General features: G+C 43.5%; 1 protein-coding gene across 1 annotated transcript in view; it reads left to right on the plus strand.

Moving 5' to 3' along the window:
• Positions 1-19,486, plus strand: part of TCERG1L (transcription elongation regulator 1 like) — a 1,322,664-nt gene that overhangs the window by 934,002 nt on the left and 369,176 nt on the right. The window contains exon 8 of the mRNA XM_078643487.1: positions 2,201-2,355. Within this exon, the coding sequence (XP_078499613.1) occupies positions 2,201-2,355 (155 nt within the window). The remainder of the gene's footprint in view (positions 1-2,200; positions 2,356-19,486) is intronic.

A 19,486-nucleotide genomic window follows, 5' to 3' on the forward strand; every position in this document is an offset into this window, starting at 1 on the left:
ACTCCAGACAATGGTCATCGACCTCGCACCTGAAGGACAGAGTGAAATACTGGCAACAAAGAGAGCACTGTGAGAGTGCTTACGGTACCCAGGAATCAATCAGTTATTAGAGGATAGCATCCAAAATTTCACCTATGTCAAGTGTTAAGCGAGGCATTATAACCATGCCACTCTAAATGTCCCCCATCCCGGCAGATGTATGGTACACCCTCGCAATAAACCTTTTTCCTGAGCATTTGCATTGAGCAAGTACATACTGGTAGTGACAGATGAATACTCAATATTTCCCATTGCAAAACAGGTCTCATCAACCTATGCACAGACAGCAATTCAAAAAGTGGATGAGATTTTCGTACAATGTGGCATTCCCGAAATAGTCAAAACAGACAATAGACCTCCTTTGAATGGACAAGATTTCACAGATTTTGCCACATGCATCTAATTCACACACAGAAAGATCACACCTATCTAGCGACAAGCAAACATCATGGTGGAGCAATTCATGAGGACCGTAAAGAAAACCGTACCCCAAGTGGAACAGGAACACAAACGACTACAGCAAATACTCAACACTGTTGTTAAGAGCATACAGGAAAGACAGCACCACGGGACAATGTCCGCCATACTCACATATGCTCAAGAAATTCCGACCAGAACACTCATCTGGAATCACCATCTGAACTAAGAGCGCATGCAGAAGTCCCATGCCTTAAATACTAGCCGTGGACATGAGCAAATGAGAAGATGAAAGAATATGTAAACGAACAAAGAGTTGCAAAGGAATCCAGCATTCAAATAGGCGAAGCATTGGTAAAACATCACAAACTAAAAAGACAGACGCAAGGCATGAACCCTGCTCTATGCAAGTATTCCATAAGAATGGGGCAGTGGTCAATGCTATTAATAGCAATAAGCGAATAACCTGGACATATCTCACCTTAGACCATACTTTGAGATCAACTGTGACAAAAGGGAGAGACTCGGACCAACCTTGATCCAACATGGTGTACTGTATGGGAGAGTGAAGACAAAATCAAGAGACTACTTGAGGAATTGTTCTTGTGTTTTCTCTGCTGAGTGGGGAGAAGTAATATCCTCCTTAAAAAGACCTGTCTGTTAGAGCAAGTCAGCAATTTAGCTGTCCAACAGGAACTGCTCAGATAGTAATTTGCAGCAGGAAGCAGAGGAAGTATAAGGGAACTCTCGGAAGGATATGTTTGAAGGTCAGGGCCCTAATGGGTCCCAAAACCGGCCCTGGCAAAGTGCTTGGCCAGCCCCCCAGGTGTTTGGGGGTGCGGCCGAGCTGTTTACCAGAGCCGGTTTCTGACGATTTCGTTACAGCGGCCGATATTGCAACTATGCTGCAAAAACGGCCCTGTAAAAACCCTGGCAGCCCACCGGGGAAAAATGCCTGGTGCCCGCTACGGCCAGTCCGGCCCTGTTGAAGGTGGACTTGTGGAGGATAGCTCCAAATGAGTAAGTCCTCTGTAATTAGTTAGCACATCAGACAGTAGTAATAAAGAAAATTAAACCTACATTCCTGAATCCGACTCTTCTATGAGGAGTTCCTGCTGACCAGCCGTGGCCCGTGGAGGGAGTTGTGGTGGGGCTGAAAGGCGGGGCAGGGGAGGGGCAGGATGGGGTGTTCTAAAAACCGGAATTTGGATTATTGGAAGTAAGTAAACAATTTAATTAATAAAACGAGCTTCGTAGCGCGCGCTGCATCGTATTTTGCAATGCAGCTATGAAATTCGTTTTAATAATTAAATTGTTTACTTACCTCCAATTATCCATATTCTGGTTTTTAGAACCCCCCACCCTGCCCCTCCCCCACCCCGCCTTTCAGCCCCACCGCAACTCCCTCCACGGGCCGCGGCTGCTGCTGACATGAGCTCTTCGGGGCAAGCAGAGCACAGGTTCTTTGGTACAATTACACATTTTCCCCTCTTCTCATGTGCATGCTGTGAACATGAAGTTTAAAGTCTGTCTTTTAATAAAAGTATATAGATGAACATGGTTAATTATTAAACTCTTTGTGTCAATTAGTTCAATATGCTTGCACATTTGACAATATTTTAATTTTTGCCTTACTTGATTACACCAGTGGTGTAGTGATTTTTAGCACTTTGCCTAAGATACACATTTTATTTCCTGATATTTGCATCTGTTTTTATTATAACACATGTTTTTGTTGACATAGGTGCATAGTTTGGACTGGGGATGATCGAGTCTTCTTCTTCAACCCTCAAATGCAGCTGTCCGTGTGGGAGAAACCTGTGGATTTGAAGAACCGGGGCGATATCATCAAAATGATTGAAGATCCACCCCATAAGCGCAAGCTGGAAGCTTCAGCATGTAACTAAATAGTGTGATTATTTCAGTCTATTTCCAACATTATTCTCCCTGCATCATTCCCACTTTGTAGTAACACTGTGATTTTTATTTTAATTAAGATTTTCACTCTACATGTTCTGTGGTGTGCTACATTGGAGGATTTGGAAGTGCACAAACAGACACAATGCTCAAACGTTTTCATGCTGCGCCTTCCCCAGCATAAACAAAAATCATTGGGGGGAGCCTAGACGTTTTCACAATTGTTCTGTTTAAATATGCCTAGGCTTATTTAAACATTACAGTTATGTTAAAACTTTTAAAGATGCAATCAAATACATGACTACCAAACATACAATTCAGGCTAGCTAGGCCGTACTAATGTGTGAAAGTATCCACGGTGTGATTATCTGAAATAGGGGCTGGGAGGTTTGAAGAATATTTGGGGTCCCTTCCCTTTTGACACACACTCCCAGCCAGGTATAAATGACAAAATATGTTAGTAATGTCCCATTACAGAGTATCTGACAGCTGTTCATTTGTTTTCAGCTTAAAACAAAGCACTGCTATCAACAAGATGCTTCTTTTAACCAGACCCTGCCCTCGTCCTCCCCTATAAGTTAAATGTAAAAATAAATGTAAAAATGTGCTGGACTTGTAAAGCGCACAGCTGCCCGTAAGCGTCCCGGCGCTTGCTTAGGGAACCCGTCCTGGTATTCCCCTGTGAGAAACCCCGGCAGGGTGTCCACAAGGTGAAAGCCAGGCATCCCGCCGCGAGGGGCCGTAGTGGAGATTAAGCAAGCTATTGCCCAGAGTCGCAGAGTGTGACCAGGCACCAGAGCGAGAATTGTCGAGTCCATGGAATTTTTTAGCCCGAGACCCGCCGAGGAGGGGAATCGAACCCTGGTTCACGGTCGATCTCAGCTTCCGGGTCTGCCGCCTCTAACCACTGGGCCCCACACCCCAGTTTGAAGACCCCTGGTCTAATGATACATTTCAAGTCAGATTTAGTTTTGCAGCTCACAATGTTGGTGCAAATTCATGGGTAAAGTTAGACAAAGACATAAGGCATCTCACACCTCCTTGTTATTCGTGAAGCTATGTATCAGTGGTTTGTGACCACTTCTGTGACAAAATTAATTGCTTGAATAGGGGGTTTGGGCAGTATTAGTTTGAGGAAGCTAAAGACACACAATTTATAGACAGAATGCAGAACAAATCAAAACATGCACCCCCAGTCAAGAGATCTGGGTTAAATCAATCATTCGTTTGCTCACTAGGCAGTATTTGTTTGCACAGTGGATGCTTTCCATGAGCGAGCTTTGCCTATGTGAATGCCAGCTGCCAGAAATAGGCTGCACAAGGAGTGGGCAACACACTCCCTGATGTCCCGTCACACAGGGGCGCTTTTACATTACATGCCCAAGCCATAGGGGTTTCCCTTTCAGAGACATTCACAATGGTTTCCGGTGAAATGACTGCATCATTGGTATTAATATGAGATGATTGTGCAAATCCTTGATAATGTCCTTTTCACACTGTGATTAATTAGTATATCAAACGCAGATAAAGAAACTATTAGGGCACATCGCAGCACCTTGGAAAAAATAGTTTTGCTTGCGATCTGTTGCTTGAGACATCTAGGGGCATATTATCAAGGGGGTTTATCTCCGCTGTTTTTTGCTTTAAAAGCCAAGAAAGCGGATATAAAATTATCTCCCTATTACCTAGCTGTCGCTAACACCAGTTAGCGACAGCTAGAAGGAGATAGCGACCATCTTGGGCCCCACTTTGCATGTCAGTGATATTTATCACTAATGACATGCAAAGTGGGCGTGCCAAGATGTTAGCGACTGGAAACAGTTGCTAACATCGCTATCTCCTATTACCAACTTTTGGAGATATTCGTGCTAAGCGCGAATATCTCCAAAAGCTAACACCTGCCCTGAGCAGTTCTTAGCTATGTTATCCAATGGGAGGTGGATAACATGGCTAAGAGCATTAGCTCGGTAATGCATGAATATCGCTGACTTTTCAGCGATATTCATGCATTGAGGCCGTTTTTTATCGCATTTGCGATAAACCTTGGTAATACCAAGGTTTATCTGTGATACAAATCACCGCAGCTCTGCAGTAAATTTTTGTCTCTAACCAAGCAATAGCGATAATTATCGCTATTGCTTGGTAATATGCCCCCTAGTCTTTGGTTTGTATGAAAACAAATTAACAATATAACTATTTATAGGATGTTTCCCCGCAATATGTTGTTCCTACATCGTGAATTGTCACTGTGCAATCATTATGACAACTTTACTTTTTCTGTGTGCTTTCTGTATTTGTCAAAGACCTATTGAAATACCTTGAGCATTATATTCCAATTTACAAATGTACGGTACACAGATGTGCTTTTAAACAAAGATTTATGGCCAGATTTTGATTAAGTTTGGACTCTGGAGACAAATCCTATTCCATTTTGTTATTTTGAAGACACTGCCAATTTAGTAGCTGCAGATGGGTGTTTATCACTCAAATGCAGTACACAATTAATTATTAAATGTTTAGAACATTGGCATAAATGCAGTTTTCCGGTAAAACGAGCAGTACAAATTGACAGAACTCTACTAACATAAATTATCCATGTTAAAGATTGATTTAAAATGTTTATTGTTACTTTCATAGACATTTATTGAACTTTACTCAAACTCTCATAAGAAATGGTATTTTTAAGGCCAGACACGTACATACATGCTTCAACATTTCCTGAAAATAGATATTTTTCACAATAGAACGATAGGAAAATTACAGTTTAACGGTTCCGCAAAGACAAATCCTGGCTGCATCCCTTGTTGAGATTGTGTTACAGGTTGATCACATACGATCCACTACTATTTACCAAAGTGGTCAGTCTGGTCTACCAAACACAACCTGTGCTACCTGCCTGTGATTGTGTCTGACCCCCTAACAAGTACCACAGCAACAACAAATCATAAAAGTACAGATTTAATTAAAAACGACATTTCATATCACTTTAAGAATCATAAATTAGCATGATACACACCAGCTAAGAAACATATAATATACTACCATCCATTAGGATTCTCTAAAAACTGCATATATAATAATGCTGACTTAGCTTGTTTAAAATTCAAGGGTAAAAGAAGGGGACAAATATACTTGCGTGGTAAACTTGCCTATCTTGGACAGATAAGAGTGATATGTAAAGTGTCTAGTGCAGCAACCATATCACATGAACAGGTTGGGAAATCAGATGGTCTATGCCAACCCTCTAGGAGTTGAGGAAACCTATTTAAGAGAAACAATGTTAAAAATCTTGTTTGCGAAACTGGAATGTCTATCATAAGATACATATCAAATTTACTGGGGCGGGGGGGGACACCATCCTTTGATAGATATATCACTACCACTTTTTCCAAGCACTTTTATTGAATGTTTTTGATTTGCTCAGCAAGCCAACACATGTTTCGACATCTCAAATGTTCTCAACGACTTCCTCAGGGCTGGAAAATAACATAAGTAATATTTGCAGTGTGCTACACACCACATATATCCATTTCATGTGTTTACCTTTGTGGAAACCCCAACATCCCTTAACAATAAATTCATTCATTTTCAGGTGAAGATCACTATTTAACATCAATTATGGTCTCGGTAAAACATATTATTATAATGCACTCCAATGGTTATATATTGCCATGCATAAAACATATAGTCACCAAATTACAAAATCACATATCATAAATTATCAGGAGGTACGTGGTGCAGTGAACATAGATCTCTCCTAGTCTTAACAGGTGACTAGACCCACCTACCCATGGACTATGTATCAGTTAAATGTTCAAATCCTTAATGTAAACATACCTGTGTTTCTGGAACTATCCTTGTCTGTATCTAAATGATAAATAAGTCACTCCACATCAGCATTATTGTTATAACCGGTGTAAATCCAAATAGTTATGGCCATATCCCATGACATCAAACAGAAACTATTCTAACTCCACGCTGGTTCTACCTTCGTCCCGGCACTCGACTAAAAGTATATTTCATTTAATGAACCTCAGATTTCTTATCTTCCTTGTAACAAAAGTACTTTTTAGAATCTCCATCATTGACTTCTATGGCTCATATTATTGATCAAATATAAAGGAGTTGATCTCACCTCATAATCTTACATCCATATGTTTATGACTTTCTTTCTGAATATCCTTCCTGAAGTATTTTATTTGTCACTTTGATCATGCATCCAAATTTACGTGGCCCGAGTAACTGACACCTATAATACAATTACATTTCTCCACGTTAGAAACCTTAATGTCATAAATGCCACTATCCTGCCCCCAATACTCCGTTTCTTGGAGTCCTCGATTGTTATCCCATACTTCTCACCTTGCACGAGGATGCCACTATCAGTATCGGAGCCTCTGTGTGTATCGCCGAGGTCGGCTTTCGTATACCGGAAATGAGGTTCGGATACCGTTTATAATCAGTCACTCCCTCTGTTTGACCGTAGGAAGCGTGCTTCAGTATGTATCGAAGACGGGCGCCATGTTGGAAGAGTATTAGTTGCCCTAAATACTTAAAAATGCTCATTGTCGCATATGTCATGTTTTATGCTTTGATCCAAAATTCCTCCCGGTACACACTAATTTGCTCAATTTTAGTAGGTATTTTTTAAATTGATGTGGAACGTATTAAACAGCCCCCTCCAGTCGATGTCATACACCATAGGTTTCTGTGCTAACATTCTCTACAACACCAATGTGCTATCATTCTCTACAAAACTGATGAGGATGTGCCTACATTCTAACTTTAAGTGTATTCCTTGGTCGTCTCAACATGTGCCAAGTAATGTGTATACATGTTTTCATTGTTGCACATGAATTAATGGAACCCAAACAAAACTGCTTTCACCTTTAGAAAAAGGGGAACATATCTTAATGAGGTTGTGAATATATATGTATATATATATTTTTTTCACAACATCATATATATATATATACAAAGGTGTGTATAAATTCAACCCTATATATTCCTTGCATCACGTCCCATTCCCTGTATTATTATTGATTCTGTGATTGTACTTACTATAGAGTCAACACTCATTATTGCATTGTAGAGCCATTCTTTTCACATCACTTATGCTGTGTTACCATGATCACATTATTTCATTCAAATGTCCATTGTTACATCTTATCTTAGAACCATGTAATTTAGCCATTGTTTGCAATATAAATCAGACTAATAGTTGCTTGATTCAAACACTTATCCCACCATCATATCTGCTCCTATTTATGTCAATTCGTCAAGAAAATACTGTAATTCTTGATCAGTGTTTAGGCCATGCTCTACAGCTCCCAAACTCATGATCCAAGTGGCATCTCTACACTTGGGCTCTATGAAAGATATGAGGTTTACCCAGCACCTCTCAAACATGGCATTTATATGCCTCAGCCATGGCATCTGCAAGCAAAGGTCCCTTCCCATGCAGTCCATTAACATTCTCCTATTAAAGGCTAAATCACTTTGTGTCCGAACAGAGAGACATAAATATATGGGTCATGATCTTATAAAGTCCTCTATGTACCAAATCTCAAACTCCTCATGTACAGTCTCTGAGGGTACAGAATGGTGTAGCCGTAATATCCTCCCAAAATTCTATTTTCTGTTTTTTTGTGTTGGGAACAAGGCTTGTATTGCCAAATGTCCACTCCAAATGCCACAGGTGGAATATATTTTGCTTTATATAAGTATAAAATAGAATTGATATGGCCATATCCTAAACATCTACAGAAAGCATCTATGCTATGGGCAGCCATGTTGACATTTTTAGCTTGAGTAGCCATCAAAGGATCCAAGTTCTTTTTACTGTATATCAAGATACCAATATAACAAAATATGTCTACTTTTCCAATATGGTGTTCCTTAATATAGTGAGACCTGTATTTCATTTTCTTTGTGTCTAAAGACACAATATATGATTTACAATAATTACATTTCAGGCTCAAAGCATCCATAAAAATCATAAAAACAGTCCATTAAAAACTACTAACTATTAGATGCATGTTCAATAAAAACTCATTCATCCACATATAACAGTGTGGGTACCTATTTTGATCCTATCTTCGGGACATCCATGCTTGGGCCTTCCAATAAAACTGCTCTCTTTGATTGAAACAAAGAATAAAAAGTCAGGATCCAACCCAGCAACCCCCCTAACTAATTAATAGTGCAATGAGCATTCCCCCTGGGTTCGTATCTTGCAGAGGCTTTCAATCCTGAGTATAAATCGTGCAAAATGGGTATGAGGGCCTCATCCACTAGTAGTTTTGATCTAACCACTATGTCAAATGCCGTGCTGCGGTCTATGAAGGCCAAATGAATGCCCTCCTGCCTGGCAACAGTGAATTTAGTATCAGTAGATATAAACTTAAATTCTGTTTCACTGTGATCTGCCCTGCTCTAGAACCATGCTGGATTTCAGTTAAAATGTATTTGCTGTCTATACTAAAATGCAGACTAATAACAGGTGCCCAGAGGTCTATACAAGATTTGAAAAGACCCCCTTAGACTCCATCCAGGATAGGCACTTTCCCTGCTATGAGACCCAATATGCTATCCCTGACTTCTGCTAAGTTAAAATTTAGTTTAGGAGCAATTTCCCTAGATACAGGATCAGGTTATTTATTCATACTTGCATTTATATTTGTAAAGTGTTCAACTCATTTCTGTGTGGGGATCGTTTGACCCATAAGAGGTGCTGCTACATCATTAAAGATAGGCTGATTCATAACTTGCCAAATGTCTCTCTTGCTACAAGCCTCCTTAAGTTCTTCCCAAGCTTCTCTTTTAAGGAAACTAGTTACATTTCCTGTGCACTAGCACATAGTATTGCCTAGCCAACTTAACTGCATCCTTTGACTGTTTTTTCTGTTTCAGGGCCAGCTGGAGCGATTTACATGCTTTAATACATTCCCTATCAACCCATTTCTGGTCCTTTACTCTTCATAGTTTGTGAGCTCATAACCTCAGTGAATATTTGGATGAAGGAATCCAGGACGACTTGGTCCGGAGTGTCAGGTTGCAAACAATCTTCAAATTCCCTGCTACAATTCAGACCCAGATTCTTGAGGAATTCATTAGGAAGAATCTTTCCCCAACCTACAGGTCTACCCAACTCCTTAGGCTGTATATGTTTTTTCATATATTGTAATGTTCTTACTCATAAAGTTATACCACCCAAACTCTGCTATAGGAGGGTTGTGGTCACCAAGAGTACTCCACACAACTTTAAACTTTCTAAGGAAGAAACCTAAAGGAAAAACAAAAATATAGTAAATAGTGGAGTTGTTATCTCTGTCCCTAAATGTGGGGACTAAGTCTGGGGAACAGCAAAACACACAAGATGATGGACGGAATGTTGCACAATGGCAAAACATTCAGCACCAGTCACAGATCTGGGTTTAATCCATCGTTATTTTACTCACCAAGCCACCCCAGTTCAGACATGGCCATATGCAAATCAGTCTTGACCCTGTGCCTCATGGGAACAGTCCAGACCGATCTGCCAAACCATGTCTTCCCTGAACCGGAATCAAGCATCCTAGGACCGGTTTCTGGCTCTCAGACTTCTTCAGCCAGAATAGCTTGACTCCAGTGGCTTAGTCTGGGCACACCCTACCCACATAGGGTGAACAGCAAAACACACAAGATGATATACGTAATGTTTAACAATGGCAAAACATTCACCCCCAGTCTCAGATCTGGGTTTAATCCATCGTTATTTTGCTCACCAAGCCACCCCAGTTCAGACATGGCCGCATGCAAATCAGTCTTGACCCTGTGCCTCATGGTAACAGTCCAGACCGAACTGCCAAGCCATGTCTTCCCTGGACCGGAATCAAGCATCCTAGGACCGGTTTCTGGCTCTCTGCCTTCTTCAGCCAGAATAGCTTGATTCCAGTGGCTTAGTGAGCACGGGACCCATGTCTGGGCATACCCTTCCCACATAGGGTGAACAGCAAAACACACAAGATAATGGACGGAATGTTGCACAATGGCAAAACATTCACCCCCAGTCTCAGATCTGGGTTTGATCCATCGTTATTTTGCTCACCAAGCCACCCCAGTTTAGACATGGCTGTATGCAAATCAGTCTTGACCCTGTGCCTCATGGTATCAGTCCAGACCGAACTGCCAAGCCATGTCTTCCCTGGACCGGAATCAAGCATCCTAGGACCGGTTTCTGGCTATCAGCCGTCTTCAGCCAGGATAGCTTGACTCCAGTGGCTTAGTGAGCACGGGACCCACGTCTGGGCATATCCTTCCCACATAGGGTGAACAGCAAAACATACAAGATGATGGACGGAATGTTGCACAATGCCAAAACATTCAGCACCAGTCACAGATCTGGGTTTAATCCATCGTTATTTTACTCACCAAGCCACCCCAGTTCAGACATGGCCATATGTGCCTCATGGGAACAGTCCAGACCGATCTGCCAAACCATCTCTTCCCTGGACCGGAATCAAGCATCCTAGGACCGGTTTCTGGCTCTCAGACTTCTTCAGCCAGAATAGCTTGACTCCAGTGGCTTAGTGAGCACGGGACCCACGTCTGGGCACACCCTACCCACATAGGGTGAACAGCAAAACACACAAGATGATATACGGAATGTTGCATAATGGCAAAACATTCACCCCCAGTCTCATATCTGGGTTTAATCCATCGTTATTTTGCTCACCAAGCCACCCCAGTTCAGACATGGCCGTATGCAAATCAGTCTTGACCCTGTGCCTCATGGTAACAGTCCAGACCGAACTGCCAAGCCATGTGTTCCCTGGACCGGAATCAAGCATCCTAGGACCGGTTTCTGGCTCTCTGCCTTCTTCAGCCAGAATAGCTTGATTCCAGTGGCTTAGTGAGCACGGGACCCATGTCTGGGCATACCCTTCCCACATAGGGTGAACAGCAAAACACACAAACTAATGGACGGAATGTTGCACAATGGCAAAACATTCACCCCCAGTCTCAGATCTGGGTTTGATGCATCGTTATTTTGCTCACCAAGCCACCCCAATTCAGACATGACTGTATGAAAATCAGTCTTGACCCTGTGCCTCATGGTATCAGTCCAGACCGAACTGCCATGCCATGTCTTCCCTGGACCGGAATCAAGCATCCTAGGACCGGTTTCTGGCTATCAGCCGTTTTCAGCCAGGATAGCTTGACTCCAGTGGCTTAGTGAGCACAGGACCCACGTCTGGGCATACCCTTCCCACATAGGGTGAACAGCAAAACACACAAGATGATGGATGTAATGTCGCACAATGGCAAAACATTCACCCCCAGTCACAGATCTGGGTTTAATCCATCGTTATTCTGCTCACCAAGCCACCCCAGTTCAGACATGGCCATATACAAATCAGTCTTGACCCAGTGCCTCACGGGAACAGTCCAGACCGAACTGCCAAGCCATGTCTTCCGTGGACTGGAATCAAGCATCCTAGTACCGGTTTCTGGCTATCAGCCGTCTTCAGCCCGGATAGCTTATCTCCAGTGGCTTAGTGAGCATAGGACCCACGTCTGGGCATACCCTTCCCACATAGGGTGAACAGCAAAACACACAAGAGGATGGATGGAATGTTGCACAATGGCAGATCATTCACCCCCAGTCACAGAACTGGGTTTAATCAATCGTTATTTTGCTCACCAAGCCACCCCAGTTCAGACATGGCCATATGCAAATCAGTCTTGACCCTGTGCCACATGGGAACAGTCCAGGCTGAACTGCCAAGCCATGTCTTCCCTGGACCGGAATCAAGCATCCTAGGACCGGTTTCTGGCTCTCAGCCTTCTTCAGCCAGAATAGCTTGACTCCAGTGGCTTAGTGAGCACGGGACCCACGTCTGGGCACACCCTACCCACATAGGGTGAACAGCAAAACACACAAGATGATGGTCGAAATGTTGCACAATGGCAAAACATTCACCCCCAGTCTCAGATCTGGGTTTAATCCATTGTTATTTTGCTCACCAAGCCACCCCAGTTCAGACATGGTCGTATGCAAATCAGTCTTGACCCTGTGCCTCATGGTAACAGTCCAGACCGAACTGCCAAGCAATGTCTTCCCTGGACCGGAATCAAGCATCCTAGGACCGGTTTCTGGCTCTCAGCCTTCTTCAGCCAGAATAGCTTGATTCCAGTGGCTTAGTGAGCACGGGACCCATGTCTGGGCATACCCTTCCCACATAGGGTGAAGAGCAAAACACACAAGATAATGGACGGAATGTTGCACAATGGCAAAACATTCACCCCCAGTCTCAGATCTGGGTTTAATCCATCGTTATTTTGCTCACCAAGCCACCCCAGTTCAGACATGGCCGTATGCAAATCAGTCTTGACCCTGTGTCTCATGGTAACAGTCCGGACCGAACTGCCAAGCCATGTCTTCCCTGGACCGGAATCAAGCATCCTAGGACCGGTTTCTGGCTGTCAGCCATCTTCAGCCAGGATAGCTTGACTCCAGTGGCTTAGTGAGCACAGGACCCACGTCTGGGCATAACCTTCCCACATGGGGTGAACAGCAAAACATACAAGATGATGGACGGAATGTTGCACAATGGCAAAACATTCACCCCCAGTCACAGATCTGGGTTTAATCCATCATTATTTTGCTCACCAAGCCACCCCAGTTCAGACATGGCCGTATTTATCAGTCTTGACCCTGTGCCTCATGGGAGCAGTCCAGACCGAACTGCCATGCCATGTCTTCCCTGGACCGGAATCAAGTATCCTAGGACCGGTTTCTGGCTATCAGCCCTCTTCAGCCAGGATAGCTTGACTCCAGTGGCTTAGTGAGCACAGGACCCACGTCTGGGCATACACTTCCCACATAGGGTGAACAGCAAAACACACAAGATGATGGATGGAATGTCGCACAATGGCAAAACATTCACCCCCAGTCACAGATCTGGGTTTAATCCATCGTTATTCTGCTCACCAAGCCACCCCAGTTCAGACATGGCCATATACAAATCAGTCTTGACCCAGTGCCTCACGGGAACAGTCCAGACCGAACTGCCAAGCCATGTCTTCCGTGGACTGGAATCAAGCATCCTAGTACCGGTTTCTGGCTATCAGCCGTCTTCAGCCCGGATAGCTTATCTCCAGTGGCTTAGTGAGCATAGGACCCACGTCTGGGCATACCCTTCCCACATAGGGTGAACAGCAAAACACACAAGAGGATGGATGGAATGTTGCACAATGGCAGATCATTCACCCCCAGTCACAGAACTGGGTTTAATCAATCGTTATTTTGCTCACCAAGCCACCCCAGTTCAGACATGGCCATATGCAAATCAGTCTTGACCCTGTGCCACATGGGAACAGTCCAGGCTGAACTGCCAAGCCATGTCTTCCCTGGACCGGAATCAAGCATCCTAGGACCGGTTTCTGGCTCTCAGCCTTCTTCAGCCAGAATAGCTTGACTCCAGTGGCTTAGTGAGCACGGGACCCACGTCTGGGCACACCCTACCCACATAGGGTGAACAGCAAAACACACAAGATGATGGTCGAAATGTTGCACAATGGCAAAACATTCACCCCCAGTCTCAGATCTGGGTTTAATCCATTGTTATTTTGCTCACCAAGCCACCCCAGTTCAGACATGGTCGTATGCAAATCAGTCTTGACCCTGTGCCTCATGGTAACAGTCCAGACCGAACTGCCAAGCAATGTCTTCCCTGGACCGGAATCAAGCATCCTAGGACCGGTTTCTGGCTCTCAGCCTTCTTCAGCCAGAATAGCTTGATTCCAGTGGCTTAGTGAGCACGGGACCCATGTCTGGGCATACCCTTCCCACATAGGGTGAAGAGCAAAACACACAAGATAATGGACGGAATGTTGCACAATGGCAAAACATTCACCCCCAGTCTCAGATCTGGGTTTAATCCATCGTTATTTTGCTCACCAAGCCACCCCAGTTCAGACATGGCCGTATGCAAATCAGTCTTGACCCTGTGTCTCATGGTAACAGTCCGGACCGAACTGCCAAGCCATGTCTTCCCTGGACCGGAATCAAGCATCCTAGGACCGGTTTCTGGCTGTCAGCCATCTTCAGCCAGGATAGCTTGACTCCAGTGGCTTAGTGAGCACAGGACCCACGTCTGGGCATAACCTTCCCACATGGGGTGAACAGCAAAACATACAAGATGATGGACGGAATGTTGCACAATGGCAAAACATTCACCCCCAGTCACAGATCTGGGTTTAATCCATCATTATTTTGCTCACCAAGCCACCCCAGTTCAGACATGGCCGTATTTATCAGTCTTGACCCTGTGCCTCATGGGAGCAGTCCAGACCGAACTGCCATGCCATGTCTTCCCTGGACCGGAATCAAGTATCCTAGGACCGGTTTCTGGCTATCAGCCCTCTTCAGCCAGGATAGCTTGACTCCAGTGGCTTAGTGAGCACAGGACCCACGTCTGGGCATACACTTCCCACATAGGGTGAACAGCAAAACACACAAGATGATGGATGGAATGTCGCACAATGGCAAAACATTCACCCCCAGTCACAGATCTGGGTTTAATCCATCGTTATTCTGCTCACCAAGCCACCCCAGTTCAGACATGGCCATATACAAATCAGTCTTGACCCAGTGCCTCACGGGAACAGTCCAGACCGAACTGCCAAGCCATGTCTTCCGTCGACTGGAATCAAGCATCCTAGTACCGGTTTCTGGCTATCAGCCGTCTTCAGCCAGGATAGCTTGACTTCAGTGGCTTAGTGAGCACGGGACCCACGTCTGGGCATACCCTTCCTGCATAGGGTTAACAGCAAAACACACAATATGATGGACGGAATGTTGCACAATGGCAGATCATTCACCCCCAGTCACAGAACTGGGTTTAATCCATTGTTATTTTGCTCACCAAGCCACCCCAGTTCAGACATGGCCATATGCAAATCAATCTTGACCCTGTGCCTCATGGGAACAGTCCAGACCAAACTGCCAAGCCATGTCCTCCCTGGACCGGAATCAAGCCTCCTAGGACCGGTTTCTGGCTATCAGCCGTCTTCAGCCAGGAGTGTGGGAAGCCAAATGTTATGGATGTTGGTTGTGTGCACCACACACTTGCTTGGAAGGCCCAATGCCTGCTGACGCTATGCCAAATCGACTCTGACGCTGATGCTTCATCAACACGGAGCCGATACTTGATGTGGATGACTCCTGAATCCATCGACATCGCACCGTCGTAATGACCAGACCCTCACAGCTGCGGTGACATCACCTCCCTGACACTGTAGGGGAACAGACGTCTCACCTCCCCTGCATTGCAGTAAGGAATAGAGGCTTCACCTCCACTAGGGTCATGAGGAACAGACCCCGCTCAACGCGACAAAGCGTCCCCTGCCAGACACCGTGCAACGTCTTTACTTTCATCATTTGCAAGGTATTGTACTTTGTGGGTCTGTTTGACTCCGCGCCCAACACCACGCACCTGGCGGGCGGTGCTGTACTTTGGGATTTCTATCTGTCACAACGTCGTGATAACTCCAGTTGGAGTTATTGATTGCAAGATACTTAAACTAAGAGAATAACCTATTTGTGTGGATAACTGTATTGTAGAGTTTTGTCATTGGTCTTGTTTTGGTTTAGATAAAGATTACTTATTTTTCTAAACTGATGTGGTGTCCATTTGTAGTGTTTTCACTGTATTACTGTATGTGTTCACAAATGATTTACACACTGCCTCTGAGATAAGCCTGTCTGGTCGTGCCAAGCTACCAAGGGGGTGAGCAGAGCTTATTTTAGAAGTGGATTCCCCTTACCCTGACTAGAAGGAAGGGTCCGTATTTGGGCAAAGGTGCAAACCATTGCCAACTAGAGACCCCCATTTTAACAGTTCTGAAAAACAAAAACTGATTCAAAGTTGTATGTATGCCCGTGAAAACTGACAGCTTTTCCAAATAGGTGAAGTTTGTAAGGAAGTTTCAAGAAGAATGATTTAAGTATTGGTATATTTTCTCTCAATAGACGAACATAAACACTTCAAATAGGGCGTATTTTGATTAATATTCAAACATCTTCACAAAAGAGCATTGGGACATGCAGACTTGGTGTGGAGGAATTTGAAAATGTGCTTTGTACAAAGTTAATTAAAGTCTGGGCCAATTGAGGCACATTTAGTAACATTAGACTCTCTTTCAATTATAGATCTCTTAGAAGCATAACATACATAGGATAGCTGTTAAATATGGTACACTTTTTGTGTATAACTAGGTGGCAAAACATTTCTGGGTCGGTAACCACAACATTGGGATTTTTTTGCACAGCATGCAGTTTTTACATTAAACGTCAGGAACGTGGTATTGTGAATAATTTACAGATTAGGGAAATTTATGAAAAGAATGATTGAAATGCCATACCGCAACGTTCATTGCTCCCCAGATGGTTTTCCTGGCACTTAAAGTCATCATCTCACACTGGGTGGTGGAAGTAGCAAGCACAGAAGTTAGATTGTATTCCTGAAATTCTGGATAGATTATGGTTAGGTTTATGGATTGATCTTGTGACTCATGCAAAGATTGGAAGAAAAGGAATTATGAATGAGTGCAATTTGGCAAATTCAATTGTTTTTGCATCACACACTTTTAATCCTTTGAAAGGTTTAAAAAGTACAAAAAAACTCAGATTACATTTTCTTTCTTTTATGTGGTTGTATAATGTTCCATTTCCTACTACAGTATTTTTTATTCACCTTGCCTACTAAGGTGTATTGACTATTGCTCCAACTCCACAAGACATTACAAGTTTATTTTTAATTTAATTTAGGCATTGTAAAATCTCCTTCTGTTGCAACCTCCCCAAGTATTCATTATACGAAGTATATTTGTACTTGCACAAAAATTACTTTTTATTTACATTTCTTGGCACAAAAGAGGAAATATTCAAAGAATTTTACTATGAATGCTACTCTCCTTCTGAGTTCAGCTCATTTGATAATATAGCATTGCTCAGCAAAGATGCAGACATCTTGCACCCAATCCCCTAAATTCAGTGAAAGCACAAGACACCAAATTGTGTGTGTCCCTATCTCTGAAGTTTGGATAGTATTGTCATAACCAGCACTTTAAGAAGACCTGCTGAACCGATATAAACTCTAGCTGATAGTCCACATCTTTCTGCTTGAATCTGCTATTTCAATGTAAGCCTTAGCCCTGATGACACTATTTCTTAATAGCATAGCTAATTACTATGTGTATTAATTACATAATGGCCTTGTCTATTTTTATTAAGTAACTTCAATCGGAATAAATATTCAAGAAGTCGCAGGCTGTCTTATTTGAATGGACAAAGACACACCATTGTTGCTGCTTCCTCCACCCCTTCAGTTTTCTTAGGGCTCTCCGCATAGGTCAAGTAGGAGACCATGAATTGGCTGAATGGTGGAAGGAAACGCATCAACTTTACAGATATAAGCGCAACTCATGCTGATGTGAAATAAAAGACTCAGAGCCTCATTTATGAAAAGTGACATATCGCTGTGAAAAAACAGTGATGTGCCACTTTTCATTGCGCTCTCCTTGCGACACCAATGATGCGTCATATTTACAATATGACGCATCATCTCACAAGGAGTTACAGATACGTCAGTATTTCTGACGCATCTATAGATGCAAAAATGACGCATTGCTGGAGTGTGTCACAACAGTGACGCAACTCCAGAAATGGGTCATTACACATGGGCAAGTCCCATATTAACTGCTTCAGCGCTACCGCGTTTTCCCGCTGTGCGCTGAAGTATAAGAAAAAGGCTTGTTCATGACAAAGCCAGCTCGTCATGAGCGCACCATAGGTAAAGCCCATGACGAGCTGGCTTTGTCATTAGCGTGCAAGTGGTTAAATGTTCCTGCGTCAGTCTTACACCTTCCATGAGGCATTAGAAATTGACGCATTTGCATTCTAGGAGTGGCACAGCACCTACGACCCTTTCTTGCTTCTGAACGCCCCCCGCATGCGCATCTACCTAGATACCTCCCTTTGTAAATATGGCGCAACATGGTGCATTTTTTATGCCTCTGCTGCGGGGGCGCAAAAGTGACACAAGGGCCCATAAATAAACCCCCAAGTTTATCCATTACTTTTAATCAGTCAGGAAGCTTAAGACCCTCAGAAGTTGGAGGTAATACAAATCAATTCAGTATTAGTCATAACTATAGCAAAAGATTATGCACTTGGGGGCTTATTTCGCCGGAGTGCCACTTTTTTTGATGCTCGGCGGCTCAAGCGTCTCAGTCATATCAATGGAGCATCACAGAGCCACACAACGCCTCATAGATATGGAGTCAGATGAAGCAGCACTAGTCACTGCCTTGCCTTACTCTGCATCAAGGAGGGGTCCATGGGTGTTGTTGTGGGTTTTTCCATGCAACGCCCTTGGATTTTGACGTTGCCCAAGATTTACATAATCACGTAAACCTGGGGCAGTGCCAAAACCCTACTCCTCTCCAGAGCTGGCATAACAAGGAGAAATATTTTTATTTTTCCTCATTGTTTTCCCCTTTCTATGTGTGCTGCATTCTGCAGTGACAAAGAAAGAGGAAAACTTCTCTAAGGATTGTTTTTGTGCAGCATGAGGCCCCGTCCTGCACAGAAACAATCCTGCCAGCAACAGAGGAACCCTTGCACCGTGCTGCAAGGGTGCCGACATTGGCTCTCGAAAGCAAAGTGTGCACCAGCGCTGAGTTAAAGGACAGGCCTGCACAGTATTTCATAAATACAGTCCATTCCTGCCCATTCACATTGGTATAAGACTGCAGTACACCAATTCCTCATAAATTAGGGGCATAGTTTATATAAAAATTGTTAACAAGTTAGGAAGACGTACAAAAGCATAAAGATAACAGAACAGGCATCAGTAATTTGTTCAAATTTGCATGCTGTGTCTTCCCTGGTAATACATTTCAACCTACTTAAGTTGAAGGGTCATGTGCCTAAGGCAATGTGTCACATAAATAGAGAAAAAAACTGTTAACTCTTACAATTCATCAGATAGTGTACACAGCATGCAAAGGCCATGTAATCAGTAAGGTGCTTCAGACTTGAATGTCTGTAGCTTCCTTGACAGCT

Source organism: Lissotriton helveticus, chromosome 5_1 (genome assembly GCF_964261635.1).
Source record: "Lissotriton helveticus chromosome 5_1, aLisHel1.1, whole genome shotgun sequence".
NCBI lineage: Eukaryota > Metazoa > Chordata > Amphibia > Caudata > Salamandridae > Lissotriton > Lissotriton helveticus.